The 20,278-nt window shown below is 41.0% G+C and overlaps 1 protein-coding gene across 1 annotated transcript; it reads left to right on the top strand.

Annotated features, from left to right (window-relative positions):
- The first annotated feature begins 692 nt into the window (after positions 1-692).
- Positions 693-19,528, top strand: LOC147378034 (caspase-10-like). The gene is made up of 6 exons (XM_086346155.1): positions 693-852; positions 11,666-11,815; positions 14,342-14,695; positions 16,304-16,397; positions 18,539-18,672; positions 19,314-19,528. Coding segments are annotated over exons 1-6 (819 nt in total). The 5' UTR covers positions 693-850; the 3' UTR covers positions 19,399-19,528.
- The last annotated feature ends 750 nt before the right edge of the window (positions 19,529-20,278 follow it).

Here is a 20,278-nt window from a genome sequence, read left to right as displayed (position 1 = left end):
CCTGGTGGGCTACAGCCCATGAGGTCACAAAGAGTCACACATGACTGAAGCGACTGAGCAGGCATGCATGGACCTCAAACTCAGTATATTCCAAACATAAAAAAATCTCCATTCCAAAACTGCTCTTCTACCTGCATCTCCAGTTTTAGGTAACAGCATCATCCCAACATCATTTTCATCCCAGTCTACCCTCTCGTATGTTTCTATATCTGGCTAGTAACTAAATCAGGTTGGTTTTGCATCTACAATGTCTTTTCCATGTGGCCCCATCATTACACTTCCTCTGCCTTCATTACTCCATTGAACTATAATAGCTTTCTCACTGAAATTGCCCCCAGTATCTCAATCCTATGATCACATGTTAGGGAAATTAAAATGGAGATAGTCTTATTCAGGCTTTGGAAATAGAGGAGCAGGCCTCTGACTAACTTCTGAATTGCCTGGAACCTACCACCTGCATGCAAGCATTACAATTGTTACCATAAAGTCAAGTGGCACTTTAGATAATGAAGGGTATAATATTTAGATAATAAAGGTCTTAGAATTTCTTAAGCCCTGGGGATCTAGCCAACATCATCCCCAAACACCAGCACCACCACCAGAATCTAAGGAATCTTCTGACTCACAAGGTGAATTAAATAGCGCTGTAAAAGTTAAAGGAAAACCAGAGTTGCGCTTTTTTGCACCGACAGATAATCACATCAATTTTCGGACCGAGGCTATAAGTAGGAACTCCCAAAGCCACAATGCAGACTCTCACCCGTGGGTTGGACGCTGTGTCTGAGACCCTTCTCAGTTCAGACTCCAGATTGCTGTTACTTCGGACATTTCCAGCGCTGTTCAAGTCTAGATGTAAGTTTCTGTGTAATTTGGTGCTGTATATGCTGTCACTTCTCTCTATTGTTTCTATTTCTTTTCTTCTAATGACTGTGTATTGAAATTTAAACTTCTACTAAAAATTGAAATTATTTATTTATTTGTAAACTAGAGGTCTCTTTTTATAATGAATTCTTCTAACCTAAAACGAAAGTAAAACTTTTGGCAAAACATCATGTCATACATAGCAACCAAAAAAATCTTTCTCGATATGTCTTTGTCATTTTTCCTCCTTAAAAGCCTTCAAGATTCTCCACTGCATACACAATAAGACTATGGCTGGAGGTTGGGATGAGGGACAGGATGGGAGAGTAGGGTGCTGCTGGTTTTAAATCTTGGAGTCTAAATGTCCCGAGAACTCCAGTGTCCAAGAGGAGAAGAGAAAATCTTGGCTCAAGAAGAAAGAGGGAGAATTCACCCTTTCTTCTCCTTTTTTTGTTCTGTTTGGACCCTCAATGGCTTGGATGATGCCCACCTACTTTGGTGAGGGCACAATTTTTTTTTTTTTTTACTTAGTCTATTGATTCAAATGTTAATCTCTTCTGAAAAACATCCTTATAGACACACCCCAAAACAAGATTCACTTGATCTCTGGGCATCAAGTGCAATCTAGTTGACACATAAAATCAACTATAACAAGGCTGTTTGTGACCTGGGATTTTGACATATCTTAGATCTTCCTTTTTTTTTCTCTCTCTCTATTGAGCTATAATTCACATTTTATAAACTTCATCCTTTTAAAGCATACAATTCTGTGGGTTTTAGTATACTCATGGCTGTGCACTCATCACCAGGACCTAATTTCAGAATATTTTCATCTACCAAAAAGAACCCATACCTGTTAGCTACTATTCCTTATTTCTCCCTGCCTCCTAGTCCCTGGATTACCACTTTCTGTTTCTACACACTTTCTTATTCTGAATATTTCATATAAACAGATCATTCAATATGCGGCCTTCTGACTTCTTTGACTTAGCATGTTTTCAAGGTTCATTTTTTTGTAGAATATATAAAAGGACTTCATTTGCTTTTATGCCTGCATAGTATTTCAATGTATGGATATACCACATTTTGTGTGTCTATTTATCAATCGACGAGCATTTAGATAGTTTCCACATTTTGGCTGTTATGAACAATGCTTCTATGAGTATTCATGTGTAAGTTTTTGTGTGGATATATATTTGTAATTCTCAGGTATAGACATGAAAGTGGAATTGTTGGGCTATAAGGTCAGAGTTGAATTGCTAGTAACTCTTATGTTTGCCTTTTTGAGGACTGCCAAACTATTTTTCAAAGTGGCTATACAACTGTACATTCCCACCAGCAGGGTATGAGGGTTTCACACAATCACCCCTCTGTAGCTTGGTTCAAATATTTCCCTTGAGTACTTAGGGTACTAGGATAAATTTTTTAAAATTTCCTTCAGGTGTCTCTATTCTACTTCTGCCTTTCAGGCTTAGCTTAAATACCTCCTCCTACAAGGCATCCCCATCTGGATTCTTGCCTTGTTTTGCAGGGCTCCAATAGCACTTAGATGAGCTCCTTTTGTGGCATTACCTGCCCAGGTGTTACAGAAATTACATGACCTCATACAGAGTTAGTGGCAGTAGTAGCCTTGGGATCCAGAACATAGGATTTGGAATTAGAGAGGCCTAAGTGTCAGTTCTGAATTTCCAACGCTTCTTAGGATTGGGATGATGGCAAAGTACTTTTTCTCTCTGAACTTTGACTTCCTCATCTATTCAATGTGGATAATAACACCTTAGAGAATTCATGCTTTACACACAGGAAGAGCTTGCTAAATATTTAATATTATTGAACAAAAGTTGGGAAAGTAATGTATTTCATGAACCAGGTGAGAAGCGATAGTTTAATCAAGTTGCCTCCCCAAATGGTAAAATATGTTCAATTGAAGAAATGAATAGAAGACCAACACTTAGACCTTGTCTGTCTTTTGGTTATCTTTTTTTAAAAATTGTAGTAAAATATACATAGCATAACATTTATCATTTTAACCATTTTCAGGTGTACAATTCAGTGGCATTAGTATAGTCACATGGTTATGCAATCACCTCCACTCAGTCTTGTCTTTCTTAGACACAGAAGTTCTTCAGATCATGCCTAGGATTTGGAAATGGCACTCTAATAATTTATTTCAGAGATAAAATATCTTTCTAAACTTTTCTATCTGGAGCTCTGTGCATTTGATTCAGCTGAACTATTGTGTGGTGTCTTAAAGCCAAACTCCCTGGTTTAAATCTTGGCTCTCTCACCAGCTCCTTTTGTGATCTTGGGCAAATTGCTTAATTGTGTCTTAATTTTCATGTCTTAAAAGAGGGATCGCAGTATTTATTTTAGAGAGTTGTTGGGATAATTAAATGAGTAAATAGTTGTCTGGCACATAGCAGTTGGGATACAAGTGTTGGGTACTGTTTTCACAATGTGATATAATGCCTTTGAAGTCTTTTTCCTGCTGAACTGAAAGTGCTGGAAGGGCATAGACATCACCAACTTCACCTACTATTAATTGAGTTCCTTGCAAATACTTCCAAAAACGCTTTTAGTCCAGCCCCTGACCCCTCCATGTTTTTTTTTTTTAACCTTAAATTTTTTTGTTGTTTATTTGCACATGTCCTAAGATGGCTGACAACTATTTCATGAGCTATTTGAGTTTTAGTGCATTTGGGGAAGGAATGGTTAGGAAAAACCAATACTTCCTTTTTTGACTCATTGTGGTGGGGGGGGAGTGACCCCACGGAAAGGCTAGAGCATTAAGTGCCTTCCAGAAATTCATCTGTGGGGGCTCTTGGCTTTCCCTGGGAAAATCCCCAGCTCTACAATGGGAAGGTTGTACATCTGCCATTAGGAGACGCTATTTAATTATCCTAACCCCAGGAAAGGGGAGGAAGCAAGGCAAGTGAATTAGAGATGACACCAGCAATGCATAAAAGTTACCAAAATTAAATGATCCAGTTTTCATTTGCTGGGTCAGAAACTAGTTGAATTCTCTTTCCATACAAAGGGGAGCTTCCTGGAACTTGGAGCATGAAGAGGATTCTGATTTCTTAAGTTCTGTTTTCAGAAAATTGTTCCACGAATTTTTAATCTCCAGAGGTTCAGTGAAATTTGATCAGAAGTTACACTATCAACGCGCCACCCCCACCCCACCCCGGGCTGCGTCTCATACGTCAGCCTTTTCCCTTGTTTGATGTCTTAGAAACTTGCAAAAACTTCCATATTGTCAGCAAAGGCAGTATTTTTGCCTGGATTTACTAACTGTACCAGGGGGAAAAAAGTTTAGAAAACCCCTGGAAGGCTCCAACACAGCCCTTTCCTGGTTGAGATTTGCTAGTTCATAAACGGAGATAAAGTCTGGCAGACTCGCCAGAGCCAGAGATCAGGATCTTTAGGAAACTGCAGAACAAATTTACCATGTTAGAATACATCTCCAGGAATCCAGCCATATTGCTTCTAGTATCAGAGTGTTACAACAGGGGAAGACCCTATGGATGATCACATTAAAAATGCCTCTTTTTTTGTTTGTTTTTAACAATAAAAGTAATATATACTCACTGCATAAAATTTGAGAAACTCAAACAAGAGCCAAGAATAACATTTATATTGTCTGTAATTATACTGCTGCTGCTGCTGCTGCTGCTAAGTCGCTTCAGTCGTGTCCGACTCTGTGCGACCCCATAGACGGCAGCCCACCAGGCTCCCCCTTCCCTGGGATTCTCCAGGCAAGAACACTGGAGTGGGTTGCCATTTCCTTCTCCAATGCATGAAAGTGAAAAGTGAAAGTGAAGTCGTTCAGACCTGTCTGACTCTTAGCGACCCCATGGACTGTAGCCCACTAGGCTCCTCCATCCACGGGATTTTCCAGGCAAGAGTACTGGAGTGGGGTGCCATTGCCTCCTCCAGTAATTATGCTACTCTTTGTTACTGATTTTTTTCCTATGTTCTTCCTTTAGAAAGCCTTTTCTTATTTTGAAATACTGTTGCATAATGAATATATACCTCAAGTTCTTAAAGAATGAATAACTACATGGAAAGTTTTGTCAATTCACTGTTGCTCTTATTAGAATGATGTTATGACATTTACTGTAGAAAATACCATAGTTGATGAACTAGCCATCATGGAAATACTGACTTCCATAATTTGTAATTTCCTGATACATGCATTTCCCATACATAGAATAGTGCTCAATCCATTAATATGAGGTAACTGGTTTTCCTTAACAAACAGTAAACTTTTAATATTCAGATTACCTGTCCCTTGCTGCAGACCTCTGTATAGCCTTGCTCTCCCTCTCTCCCATCATCCTCTTCTGCTTCCTTGGAAGTTCTCGCATGGTCACCTGAGATGCTATCTCTCAGGCTTGAAATCCTAGTAATTCCCACCAAATAAACCTAACTCTCAACTTTTAGGTCGTGTGTATGTTTTTTTCAGTTGACAGTTTTGGCTGACTGATGAAGGGACCAGAGCAGACTCCTCTCCTTTGCCTGAACTCTGTGAGGACCTGGAAGCTTGTGCCCACCAGCCTCCTCAGGAGTCCAGGGAATTCTGAGTCTCTCTTGGTTCTAGGATCTCCCATCTTTGGTCTCTGATCCTAAGTTGTATTCAGTGGGGGAAAATGTTACCTTGAAACTTGGTTTCAAGAAGAGGTACCTGGGTCACTCAGTTTTAACACTGAGTGGGAATACCCTCAGTCGGAGGTCTAGGAAGATTTTGCTCGAGCAGGGAACCCTCAGTGTTAAGGCACTGGGAAGACCAGCTTGGATACTGAGTGGTGGATACTCTCAGTTTAGAGACTAGGAAGACAGCTCAGTTAAACTCTGAATAAGGTAGGACTGGGATATTGGGAGGAAGACTTGGACTGTCATTTTTCATTGAAATGGCTACCTTACTAGAGTTTGTCGAAATAAAACCAAAATTTATGAGAGCTTTTGAGCTCCAAAGAAGGGACTCTTTCCTCCTGGCTGGCCTTTCTCAGACAACTGAGAAACTTGCAGGAGTGGTGGAGGCAGGTTGGCTCTATAGGGAAATGCACTCACATAATTAACAATCTGCTCAACCAGGGACGCAAATAATCTGAGATCTGAGCACCCATGGAAGTCTTATACACCACTGGGATACCCGAGGCATGAAAGAGGTGACAGAAAAACTCTGGGGCTAAACCAGAGGAGCAAGCCCCTAAACAGCACACTGGGCCCACCACACGGTCGTCAACAGCAATTTTATGTCAACAAACTGATTTCAGAATGGGAAACAAGGTTTTCAAAACAAAAGAAAAAAGAATGAAAGATCACCAGCCTCCAACTAATACCCCAGCCAGGTTCCTGTACAATACATCTGGAGATTATACTTCCAAGTATCTAATTGGCTGGGGAAATTATACTAAAGGAGACATCAACTTAAAATGGCCAAATTAGGGTTCTTTTCACATTCCAAAACTGATTTTTTGCATACGCAGTCAGAAAAAGCCAGCCGTAAAATCAAACAGACTGAATGGAATGCTTATTTTGATTGGTATTTAGAAGCTTCTAAAAGAGGAAATGATACAGTAACTTCTTTGGAGGAAACCAAAGAAAGGTTGTTTGAAACTATACCAGAATTTTAAAAAGTTTCTAGGGTTAGTCCTATCTCTCACTCTGTTCCTCCTTTGGCTGTTGTTGTTCAGTCACTAAATCTCGTCTGACTCTTTGAGACTCCGTGGACTGCACCATGCCAGTCTCCCCTGTCCTTCACTATCTCCCAGAGTTTGCTCAAACTCATGTCCTTTGAGTCGGTGATGCCATCCAACCATCTTATCCTCTGTCGTCCCCTTCTCCTCCTGTCCTCAATCTTTCCCAGCATCAGGGTCTTTTCCAGTGAGTTGGCCCTTCTCATCAAGTGGCCAAAGTATTGGAGCTTCAGCTTCAGCATCAGTCCTTCCCATGAATATTCAGGGTTGATTTCCTTTAGGATTGACTGGTTTGATCTTGCTGTCCAAGCGACTCTAAAGACTCTTCTCCAGCTCCACAATTCAAAAGCATCAATTATTTTGTGCTCTGTCTTCTTTATGGTCCAACTCTCACATCTGTCCATGACTACTGGAAAATTATAGCTTTGATTATACTGAGTTTTGTAAGCAAAGTGAAGTCTCTGCTCCTCCTTTATCTGAACTGTCTAACCAAGAAGCTTTGTCTCTCTCTCTCTCTTTCTCTCCCCTGTTAACTCCACCTCCTATCATTTCTCCTTCCCCAGTAAAGGAAGGCAGAAAATCAGAAGTAATCATAGCTCCCTTCAGGGAGAAACCTATTACTGGAAGAGGCGAGCCGTCCTCAGTGTTTACTTGTACACCTTGGACCCAAACAAAACTTAGAGCTCTAGCTAAGGAATTTTCTAAACCTAGTCAAGATCCAGCAGGATTTGCTAAGGAACTTGAGCTAACCATTTGAATCTATAAGCTGGTGTATTTAGAGCTGTATCAGTTAATACATCTATTGGTTTCTGAAAGTACAGCAAAGGAATGGATAGAGAGAACAGGGTGGAAAGACTAGCAGATTTTGATTTACATACCTCATAGGATTGAGATAACTGCAAAAGGAATTAGTTCATTAATAACTCAAGTGTATTCCAGAGCTTTTCCCACAAGCAGTGAATTGATGACAAATTCAACAATGTAAACAAAGACCAGATGAATTATTCCAGATTACTAAGAGAGGTTTGAGAAAACTTTTAAACAGTATTCAGGCATGACACCTGAATCATTCTCTAACCACCAAAATAATCCTTTATTCCACTCTGACTTTCTAGAAGGTTTGATGAGGAAGTGGCTACTTGAATTGAGACATAATTTAGGTTGGTCTGCATTATAGACAAACACCCTTGCCACGCTGGCAGACAAACTTTTCAAAACCACTAAAAAGAAAAAGACACCTTTATAAAAATTATGAAACTTCAGTTGTGCCAATTAAGTAAACCAGGACAGTTGGTGGTTAACAAATCTGTTTGATCCACAACTGACAAAGAAAGCTTTTACTGCAACTGGCCTGGTCACCTAAAAAGGGACTGCAGCAAATTTAAAAGAAAATTTGAGGACAGACTAAATTGGGCTACTCTGAGTGGAGGACAAGGGGGGTCTTTCCCCTCCTCCTTTCTAATACCCTTGGAGAAGTGGAAATGAATATTCAAGGAAAATCGATTAAAGCCCTAATAGATTCTGGAGCCATCTCTTCAGTTTTGTGTGTGCCTAGTTGTTCAGTGGTGTCCAACTCTTTGCAACCCCAAGGACTGTAGCCAGCCGGGATCCTCTGTCCATGGGGATTCTCCAGGCAAGAATACTGGAGTGGGTTGCCATGCCCTCCTCCAGGGGATCTTCCCAACCCAGGGATTAGACCCAGGTCTCCTGCGTCGCAGGTGGATTCTTTACTGTCTGAGTCACCAGGGAAGCTGTACCAAAATCAAAGGCTCCCTTCCTTGGAGTAATACTTCAGTGCAAATGGTGGGGGTTTCCAATGCCTCCAGCAAGGCTTTTAGAGCACTGCCTTTAGAATTTTACTTATGAGAACTTAAATAGAAAACACTCTTTTTTCCCAGTAGAAATTGCCCCTATTCACCTGATAGTTTATTAGAAACTTATGAAGCCCAGATTTTGTTTACTGCTAAGGGAGAAATGTTTTTAGACCTAAAAGATCAATCAGATTTCTCTCATCACTTAATGTTCATGGTCCATGATAAAGGTGCTGCAGAAAAAGAAAAATTGCTAGGCTTGGTACCTAAAGAATTATGGACATGTAATTCCACTAAGATAGGGAGAATACATTCTACATCACCCGTTAAAACTACCATGGACCAAAATAAACCCCTGCCCAATATTCGCTAATATCCATTGAAGCAGAAAGTTATAGAGAGAATGAAAGCCTTGATATCAGCTTATATTAATAAAGGACTTACTGTGCCTTGCACTTGTCCTTGTAACACTCCCATTGTGCCAGTTGAAAAACATAATGGCAAGGGTTGGGGATTTGCACAAGATCTAAGATCTATTAATGCTATTGTTATTCCTTGCCACTCTGTGGTTGGTACCTAACCCCTACACCTTACTATCCTGTATCCCTAAAAATAGTGACTTCTTTTCAGTGACAGATCTCTGCAGTGCATTCTTTAGTAGCCCTGTACATCCTGATAATCAATATCTTTTTGCCTTCGCTTGGAATGAATGGCAATATACGTGGGCTGTGGTGTCACAGGGCTACACTGACAGCCCCACTTACTTTTCTCAGGTATTAAAAGCAGATTTAGAAGTTCTAGTTGTTCCTCATAAATCAGTCTTAATACAATATGTAGATGGCTCTCTGTTGTGTTTAAGTTCCTTAATAGTCAGTGAGACAGGTTGTACTTGCTCTAGAAGGTAGCTTCAAAAGGACATAAAGTGTCTATAGAGAATTTATAGTTTTGTAAAGCTAATGTAAAGTATCTAGGTCATGTGATATCTAAAGATGGGCTTTTAATTGATCTAGACAAAGTAATGGGCATTTTGGCCTTCCCCGCTCTGAGAAAAAAAGACAACTAAAGAGGATTTCTAGGTCTTGCAGTCTACTGCAGGACTTGGATTCCAAATTTAATAGCTCAACCTTTATATGATTTACTTAAACAAGATCAAACCGAACCTGTTTACTGGAACAGAACACTCTAAAGCCATGGAGACCCTAAAGGGCTTCCTGGCAAAGATCCCAGCCTTAGGGCATTTACCCTTTTTCCTCTTTGTCCATGAAAACAAGGGAACTGCACTAGGAGTATTAACCCAACAGCACCGTGGCCACTATCGACAAATAGGATGCACAGCTAGATGCAGCAGACAAGGGCCTTTCTCCTTATCTCTGAGCTATCACTGCAACAGCTCTGATCTGTCAAACCACAGAGGAGATAGTTATAAATCACCCTCTCACTGTCTTTGTTCCACACTCTGTGGAAGCCTGACTAAACTGTCATCACACACAGCATTATTCAGCAAGTCGATTAATCTCTCATGAGATTGTCCTGCTCTCACCAAATATAACTCTCCACAGGTGTAACAAACAATGCAGCTACCTTGCTCCCAGAAAAATTGGATAATGCAAAGCATGATTGTATTGCCTTAACTGACAATCTTTTATACCCTAGGATTGACTTTCAAGAGAGTCCAATGGATAATCCTCATTTTATATTATTCATTGACAGTTTATATTTACAAGGGCCTCATGGAAAATACCAGGTTGGCTATGCTGTTGTTTCCCCAGTGTCTGTCTATCTTTGAAAATGGTCATTTGCCTAATGTCTCTTCCGCTCGACAGGCTGAGTTAATAGCACTAACCAGAGCCTGTCAGTTGGCAAAAGGAAGATCTGTCAATATCTACAAGGAGAGCCACTATGCTTTTGGAATGGCATATGATTTTGGTATACTTCGGAAACAAAGAGGGTTTCTAACATCCTCAGGACAGCCTATCAAAAATGGGAAACAAGTAGTGGAGTTATGAGACGCAATTCCGCTACCAAATGTGCCTGATATTATTAAGGTGTCAGGCCATTCAAGGACCGACAGTGCCCAGGCAAAAAGAAACTTTAGCTAATCACGCCGGCAAGGCAGCAGCCTCTCAAATTATTCACGACCAACTAACTACTGCCTTTCCCTTTCAGTCTCCCAGTAACCTCTCTAGCATGTTATTAAGATTTCGGAGAACAGCACCAGACAAGGAAAAATACACCTAGATACAGAAAGGGGGAAGATTCGTCCCTAAAAGAGAGCTGTGGATAGGTCCAAACAGGAAGCCTGTCCTTCTGTTTGGAGCTTAGTATCCTGTTTTACAATATATTCATGAGTTAACTCATTGGAACCCAAATAAGATGGTGTTATGGGGTAAACAATATTTTTGGAAACCTTTTTCTACTACAGCTTGGGAAGATCTATTCAGGATGCAGTGCATGTCCAAAATATAATCCAGGAGAGCCATTGCGTAAGTTCTCAGGGGAGTTTTCCGTTACCTACAGGCCCTTTGGAAATGTGGCAGGATAGGTTTTATACAGATGCCTCCCCTGCAAGGTTATCAACATGTTTTTGTTATGATCTGTATGTTTTCATACTGGGTTGAGGCATTCCCAAGGAGAAGGGCCATGGCACAATTGGCAGAGCAGCTGCTTTTAGAAAGAGTGGTTCCCATCTGGGGAATCCCTCAGAACTACATAGTGACAGAGGAACTCATTTTACTGGACAAATTGTCAAGGAAGCTTGTAAAATTTGGCCAATTACGCAATACTTCCATTGTACCTATCACCCCCTGTCTTCTGGGTTAATAGAAATGCAAATGGAACAATTGAAAACCAGTTGGCTAAAATTACAGATGCTTATTCCTTATGCTCACCTAAGGCTCTTCCACTCGTCCTCCTCAACCTCAGATCCACTACTTTTGGCGAACATCATTTCTCTCCCCTTGAGATTGTTACAGGGAGACAAATGAGACTGGATGAAGGATCATATGATCCTACATTACTAAAGGCAGATATATCACAATATTGCAAGTGTTTAATCAAATTATTGGCAGATCCTTCCAAACTTGTTTCCGAAGCTTATCACAGTAATCTATCTTCGAATGAAGATCAGATGTCCTACGACTTACAACCAGGAGATTATGTATATTGGAAAAGATGTCATTTAAAGGACTCCCTCCAACCTAGATGGAAGGGCCCTCATCAGGTTCTTTTAACAAGCTCATGTACAGCAAAACTGAAGTAAACTGACACTTGGATTCATCTTTCTCCCCTAAAAAGGGCTTCTGTACCAGACTGGCTTGTCGAGAGAGTTGGTGAGCTCAGACTCATCTCAAAGCAGTGCTCTGATAATAATAAAGTGCCAATGCCAGAACGATCAGAAGGCAACGTCAGAAGCAGACAGCTGTGCCAAGATGCTAGACCTGACAGGTAGGATTGTTCATTACGTTTTCTTCTTGATTTCTTGGATTTGCACATGAATCAAATCTTTTTGCATCATGGGCCCTCTCTTATGAAAATTTTAGAAATCAATTAAATTGTTGGGTTTGTGGTCAATTACCTGCATCCAGTACCTCTGGTTTATCTTGGTGGGTTTCTCCCCACAAGGCTCTGACTGGATGGCTCTTAGAAAGTTTATTTTAGAAAAAAAGAATTATAGTTTGATCTGGTCTACTACTGATATCACTCAATGGGACCCACTCACTTGGCCAAACTAACATGCATATTCTGACCCTGGCCATAAATATGAATTTTCCCTTAAGGTTACTCAAGCTCAACTGGAAGAAGAAGCTACATTTCAGTCAAAAAATGTTAACCCTAGACTGTTAGGAAGGACACTTCCTCAGTTATGGGTTGGGTTTATCTGGCTAATACCAGGCTCTGGTCATCTAAGCCTAAAGGCCCCCCAATCTGGGAACAATTAAATCATACTAAAGATAATCAGCATTATAACACTAAAAAATTAGGCTGGATGCCTTATGAAAATTGCCAGTGTATCATATATTATTTCCCTTAAAGATAGTGATTGGTACGGAACAGATTGGGTCAGACGACCAGAAATATACTGGGTGGCAGCTAATGGGACTTAGTGGCTTTGTGGGACAAATCTCTGGCCCTGGCTTCCAACAGGATGGCTAGAAAGGTGTACTTTAGGATTCCCTTGGGCTCAAGTCCACTTACGTACAAATTTAGATGTTACTCCAGCAAATTTACCATCAATATGAGCCTGATGGACCAAGAGATCTGTATTTCACTTAGCAGCTATTTTTGTGCTCTCAGTAGGATTGGAAAAAGTTATTTCTCACACTAAAGCCTTAACAGAATTCACTTAAAAGGCCTTAAATGATAGCAACCAGTTTATTAGCTTTCTAAATTTTGAGGTATCTATGATGAGTGAAGCTGTCTTATAAAATTGTGTGGCCCTTGATAAACTTAACAGCATCTCAAGGGAGCACTTGTGCCATCATTCAAACTAGTGTTGTGTTTGCATACCAGGTGAATCTTCTAAGGTAACACATTTAATGAGTCACATGAAAAATCAGATTACTGCCTTAGATGATCCACTTCCTAACCTTGGTAATCTTTTGGGAAGATAGTTTGGTTCTGGAAGCTCATGGCTTAAATCCCTACTTGTAACTTTAATAACTTTATTAGCTGTATTACTTGTAATCTGTCTACTTTATAAGGGTCTTCTTGCATTATACACTGTGTAACCAGGCTAGGCCAAATTAATGATAGCTAAACATCTTAAAGAAATAGTTACATTTATAACATAGAATAATTGTAATAGTGTGATTCTAGGTATGGGAAGAAGCAACGAGGGAAATATCTCCTGGATCCTAATAGGTTAGAAGATAGAGGATCCAGAGAATCTTTTATTATCTATCAATGGGTCTAATCCAGAAACTAACACCTGGAGTGACATATCAATAAGAATTTTCACCTGATCTGGGATGAGCCTCCCAGCACAGTGGGACAAAAAGATGGTCTTGAAATGTCTCCCAATATGGTCGAATTTCCCACCATGGAGAGGGACTGTGAAATGAAATATTATTATTTCCTGCTATACCAGGAAACAATATCACAGCCATCAGGGATTTCAATCTTCCACATGTAAATTTCTGAGCCCAAGTAGAACAATACCTCTATTTGGCAGCCATCAGCCACTTCCCCAGTAAGCGCTGAGGAGCTGGATGTGTGGGTGTGTGTCGGGGGATGTGTGGGAGAAAGTTTGCCACCCCTTATGGTGAATGAAGAATTAAGGATGTGAACAATTAAGAAGCAGGATTTGGCCCCAGATAGCTGAGATGTATATGAAAGGAATGAATTCAGTGAACCCAGATGCTTGCATATTCCTATACATAGAAGGGCACTAAATCCTTTAATGAAAAATAACTGGTTTTCCTTAATTAATAATAATCTTTTAATATTCAGATTACCTGTCCCTTGCTGCAAACTTCTATTATATAATAGAATATTATGGAATATATAATATATATAGCCTATATGTATATTATATATATATATAGTAATATATAAACTGGCTCATTCCCTACTCAACCCACCCCCACCCCCCACCAACCCCCACCTGCTCCTCAAACAGTTCTCTCAGGGTCACCTGAGATGCTGTCTCCTGGGCTTGAAGTCCTAATAATTCCCACCAAATAGACCTAACTCTCCCAGTGGGGACATTTTGATTTGGGAGAACTCAGGGTCAACTGAGTTCCAATGAAAGCTCTCTCCAGACCTCCTAAAAGGGTTAACAGTGTTTGAATCAAGTTTTCTGAGCTATAGGTTTTTGAAGTGACCTCCCAGTGAATTTCATCTTTCAACACTTCTAGAGAAGTCTAAGGTCTGGAACAGAGAAGGTTAAAACTGAGGGAGGGCCTGGGAAGTTGGGGTGCTATGTTATCCTCATTCTCTAACCTGTGACCCCCACCTCATTATATCTTTCAGGCAGGTCATGGCCTCACCAAGCCAAAGTTTGAATTCCACTTTAGATGATAACCGGCGAGTGAACTTTCGAGAGAAGCTTCTGATTATTGACTTGTCCCTGGAGGATCGAGACGTGGAGTGCTTGAAGTTTCTCTGCCAAGACTACATCACCCTCGGAAAACTGGAAAAGTGCAGAAGAGCCTTGGATATTTTTGAGTACCTGCTGCAACAGGAGCTGCTGAGTGAGGAAGACCCCTTCTTCCTAGCAGAGCTCCTCTACATCATAGAGCAGAAGATCCTGCTGAAGCACCTTGACTACACCAAGGAGCAGGTGGAATGTTGGCTGCAAACCCGCCGCAGGGTCTCCCACTTCAGGTGATCAAGATCAACATGGCAGGGCCATTGGGCTTTGAAAGGCAGGGGTTAAGGTCTTTAATCTTAAGATTAAAAATGAATTCGATTTGAAGCTTTTTTTCCCCCTTATCTACCTCCTTGGATGGTATGGTGATTCTAAACCAGGAGATTTCTCAGCTTCAGGTGCTGATGAGAAGGGAGGCTGGGAGGGAAACAAAGCTTTGAAACCCAGCTCAGGGCCTGAGAGGGGCCTCCTTTTGTTTTGCTTCTCACTGAGGAAGGAGGCCCAGCTCCAGGCAGCAGGCCCCACCTCCAGCCTTCCTCTTTGTCACCTTTTGTTTTGCTTCTCACTGAGGAAGGGGGCCCAGCTCCAGGCAGCAGGCCCCACCTCCAGCCTTCCTCTTTGTCAACGTGGGTGCTCTCAGCCTCCTCCCTCCTGTGAGTCACTGGTATGTCCGCCATTCGAAAAGAGAGTAATACATGTGCTTAGTCGCTCAGTCATGTCCTACTCTTATTGACCCCGTGGACCGTAGCCCGCCTGGCTCCTTTGTCCATGGGGATTCCCTATGTAAGAATACAAAAGCAGGTTGCCATGCCCTCTTCCAGGGGATCTTCCCAACTCAGGGACTGAACCCAGGTCTCCCACATTGCAGGCAGATTCTTTACAAGCTGAGCTACCAGGGAAGCACACTTGAAGCCAAATTGACAAAATGAAAAAGGAGATGTGTCTCTAGGGTAGGGAGGGACGTCATTTATGCCATGTCCAATTTCCCCAATTTGGGGGTGAAACCTGGACAGGTAAAATATAGGCATTTTGCCCAAAGAGGTAAAATAAAGGCAACAGACCTGAGGCAACACGTTATAAACTGTCCACTGACATAGTATCTACATCAAACAACCTCACAAGGAGGAGCCTTTGTGATATTATTTTATAGCTTGGACGATTAGAATGCTTCAGGTCTTAACTCTTGAACTGACTCCTAGAACCTGAGCGACCCTTGGGTCAGTGAGAGAATTCTGGAAATTATTATCTCCATTCTGTTGGTTAAAAAGCTGAGGAATGGTCTTGGGCATACAGAACTGTTAATATGTGAACGAAGTATTCAGTTTTTCTTTTTTTTTTTTTGGCCACACGGCCAGGTAGGTAGGCTCTTAGTTCCTCCACCAGGGATTATACCTATGCCCAACACTGGACTGCCAGGGAAGTTCCTAAATTCAGTTTTTCCAATTGTTGAGTGTATGGCTTTCCAGAAGCTGGGATAGTTTCCTTTCTGTAAGTGAACTTCATATTCACTGGCATTGGGTGCTCCCTGATGAGAGCCTATAAAGAAAGCCTGATTTCTGGAATGGAGTCTGGAGAAGGGTGGGCATGCCACAGTGGTGTTCTACACCTTCTTAGTGGGATGTGAATCAGCACTGGACCTGGAATCAACAAGGCTCATAGTCGAATAGGTCAAATGGAAATACTAAAAGTTTCTGTTTTTAAATCTATAAAATGAGATTAATAGTTGTCTACTCACAGGGCTGTGATTATTCAAATGAGAGATAACGTTTGATAAAAGCTCTCCATTTTCTGCCTGTCCTCTGCAAGTGTGAGGCTTTAATTTGTTTCTTTGGTCTATGTCTTAGAAACCTGCTCTACGAACTGTCAGAAGGCATCAGCTCAGAGAACCTCCAGAGCATGATCTTCCTTCTGAATGAGTCAATTCCAAATGTCCAGATGGTGAGTGAGCCATACCCGATGGGATCTTTGTGAACATTGCCTTAATCAGTGCTTGGGATGATGTTGGAAAGGGAGACAGTATTAAACAAGGGTTAGAAACATGGATTGTGATGTGCCTGGAGTCTAGTTCTAGACTAACTCCTGAATGTAGGGCAAGTGACTGAACGTTTCTGAGTCTCCATTTTCTAATACAGCCTATTATAGACAATTATACTACTTCCTTCCAGGACTGTGAAGAGAATTAGATGAAATAATGTACATAAACTATTAGCGGGGGCCTATATTTTGCACATAGTACGTGTGTGCATGCTAAGTCCCTTCAGTCATGTCCAACTCTTTGCCAGCCTTTGTACTGTAGCCTGCCAGGCCCCTCTGTCCATGGGATTCTCCAAGGAAGATAACTAGAGTGTGTTGTCATGCCCTCCTCCAGGGGATCTTCCCAAACCAGGGATCGAACATCGTCTCCTACATTGCAGGCAGATTCTTTAGCACTAAGCCATCAGCGAAGCCCTTTGCATGTAGTAACCGTTCAGTAAATGATTGACTGCTATGGGCATTCACTGTGTCTTATGACACAGAACTGTGCAGGGCACCACAGAGGAATGAGGAGGTGGTAGCTAATGGCAGAGTGGGATTCTGTTGTTCATCGCCTCCATTTGTTGAGGTTTTCGAGGGAGATTATCCTCTTCAGTGGACTCTTCGGTGTCTTCCATGAAGAGTTTTGTGAAAATCAAATGAGACGAATATTTGAGGGTGTTCTTTCTACAGGGTTGTACAGGAGCTTGGAGCCAATAGTAATTTTTAAAATATTAACCTAATGCTGTCTGCTGATATTCTTGTTAGGTTGATCATAATTAAGGGCTGGAAAATAACTGTACATATCTCTTCCAGGCCACAGAACTTTTTATTTTTTGAGTTTCTAACAGCTTGTGACAAGCCAGTTATTTAATTTGAGAAGGGGCCAATTTTCAAATTTTACCCTATAACATTAATTTTGTTATTCAACTGTTATTTTCATTAGGTTTTAAGTTATATAATATTTGATTAACACCCAAAAAAGATGTGTAAAATGTATGGAGGTTATAGAATGTAGAACCAAGTGAGCAGCCATGGATTCCCTGTCCAACTCAGAAATGAGCACATCACCCATGCGAAAAGCCTGAGTGTAGCCCTCCCATATCACATTCTTTCCAGACTAACTGGTTATTATGGACAAATTTCTTCTCTCTCTTTTTTTTTTTTTTTAATTTTTTGGCTGCGCTGTGTGGCATGTGGGATCTTAGTTCCCCTGACCAGGGATCAAATTCTTGCCCCCTGCCTTGGGAGCGAAAAGTCTTAACCACTCTTCCCTGGGACTGCCAGGGAAATCCCAATAATTTCTTTTTTAAAGAAAAATCACTGAGGAGTGGAAGCTGTTTTACACGTGGTAGGTATAACAAGGACCATGTTTCCTGGTGTCAGACCTGTAGGTTAACTAATCTGCAATTTAATTCTCTGTTTTGGCTATACTCTTTGAGTCCCTCCCCCACCCCCCACCACCACCTTTTCAGGGCCCTCAGGGATTTTAGCCTCTTGTGACTTTCCATTGTTTCTCTCTTCAGTCTTTATCCCAAAGATGGGCTGTGGGATCCTCGGGAATGGGGACTGAGTCTTACCCATTGTTAGAGCTACAAAACATTGCATAATTAGTGCTCTGCCACTTACTGGCTCTTGACCTTGGACAAGTTACTGAATTTCTCTGTGCCTCAGTTATTTTATCTTTAAAATGGAGATAATAATAGCATCTACTCATCAAATTGTTTCTGAGTAGTTAGTGAGTTGTGTATATTTGGTATGTGGTATCCCTGGGTCAGGAAGATCCCCTAGGGAGGAAATGGCACCCCACTCCAGTATTCTTGCATGGGAAATGCCATGGGCAGGAGCCTGGAGGGTTACAGTCCACGGGCTCCCAAAAAGTTGGACATGACTGAGTGACTAACACGCATACACACATTGATATAGATTGTATAGAGACTTACAGTTTCTATACTGTCTCTTTCCCTATACTATTTAGGTCCTCCTGGATATATACTCTGCCTTATTTATTAATGCAATGGATAATCAGTAGGCAAGTAAAAGTGACTTCATTGATTCTCTTGCAGACCTCTAGAAGTTTCTTGACATGTCTGGAGAAACAAGCTAAAATAGACGAAGATAATGTGACATTACTGGAGAATCTCTGCCAAAAAATTGTGCCAAACCTTATGGAAAAGCTACATAAATACAAAAGAGAGAGGTAACTAGCTTATGCTTGCTTGCTTGTTTGTACCAAACCATAAGAATTCTCAAATCAATTGGCCATGTATGATGTTTACACATCACTCTGATAATATTCTCTTGAAATCTATTTGCTTATTCAGCACATGTTTATTGAATGCATATTTTGTACTAGGCACAGTTTTAGAAGTTGGAGCTACAGCAAGGTATAGAGCAAAGCTCCTATCCTCTTGGCTCTTATATTCTGGTGGGAGAAAGTGGTTTTAGACAAATGTCTTCTTCTGATTCTTAAATAGAAATGAAAATAACAGAATGGTTTTGAATGAAATGACATAAAATAGGAGGCAGAATGGCACAGGAATTAAAAGTGGAACGCATGGAGTCAGATTGCCAGAATTCCACTTATTAATGGTTCAGAGGCCCTTTCCTCAGCTCCTCTGTGTCTCACTTTTCCCATCTGTAAAGTGAGGACAATAATTGTACTTGATTTGTGATTTTTTTTTTTTTTTTAGGATTAAATGACGTAATTCCTTAAAAATGCATGTCTGGCACAGAGTAAGCAATCAATACTAGGAATATGTTTGTTAGAAAGTCATAAAAATTTTCATATTCTCAAATATTACTATCAGAGAAGAATTTTATTTCTTTTTTGTTTTCCAGAAATGAAATTAAAAACCAGATGCTTCAGGCTGCTTTCACACTACGTAAAAAAGCAGTGTTCCTTGCACCACAGAAAAAATGGTGACCATGGAAGAGAGTTTTGATTGGATCTTAGACTTGAAAGACCCTTTGGTCATTGCTTCCAGCCTCCCAGGCATCATAGAAATCAGTGGCAGTTCATTCTAGTAATAAAACTTGCCCTGTTTTCTAACACAGATTCTGTGTCTTTTTTTTTTTTTTCTTTCTGATAAGTCTAAATAGTAAAAGCTCTCTTTACTGAAGCCTTGGAGTGTAGTCTTGAATTTAATTGTGCACCCTGAGAAAAAAGAGATTGGCCTCGATTTGGGCATCTGTGAAATAAAAGGTGGGACCGGGTATATTTTAAGATTCCTTTTAGCTCAGAACCACTGTCCGTGGCTTTGACTGAGCTTCAGTTTCCCTTATATATGCCCACCTATTGTTATAATTCTGTGTCCCCTCCGCACAGGCTTGTTTTGGACATTGGTTGATGATGAGATGGTGTTTCACTGCCCCTCTCTCTGTCCTCCCCTAAAATTTGGTCCATGCCACACTCATTTCTTGTTTAGTGTGAGGAAGGTGTTTGTGCAGGAGCTGCTTCTCTTGGGCCGCGAGCGGGATTGGCTCTTGGGAGATGACAGCCCAATGTGAAGACAGACACATTCAGCTGCTCTGGGAGCAGAAAACTTACAATCTTGTATTAAATTCCATGTTGGAGTCAGGACGTTTCAGACGCAGAACACCAAACCAACTAAAGCAAAGAAGAAAATTGGTTGCTTCTTTCACCTGAAAACACATAAATGGGAAGACTCCCTTCAAATGTGGCCTGAATTAGGCTGAAATCTGCACACAGCATCTCTCTCGGCCAGGGTCCTCGGGGTTGGTCCCTGGTCCCTGTAGAAGATTAGGGTCCATGGCTTGGAATTCTCAGGTTTATTGTCAGGGCC

Source organism: Bos grunniens, chromosome 2 (genome assembly GCF_055505025.1).
Source record: "Bos grunniens cultivar Pamir isolate PY7600 chromosome 2, Bosgru_T2T1.0, whole genome shotgun sequence".
NCBI lineage: Eukaryota > Metazoa > Chordata > Mammalia > Artiodactyla > Bovidae > Bos > Bos grunniens.
The sequence above is the reverse complement of the archived record's forward strand: the minus strand, read 5'-3'. Positions and strand labels throughout refer to the sequence as shown.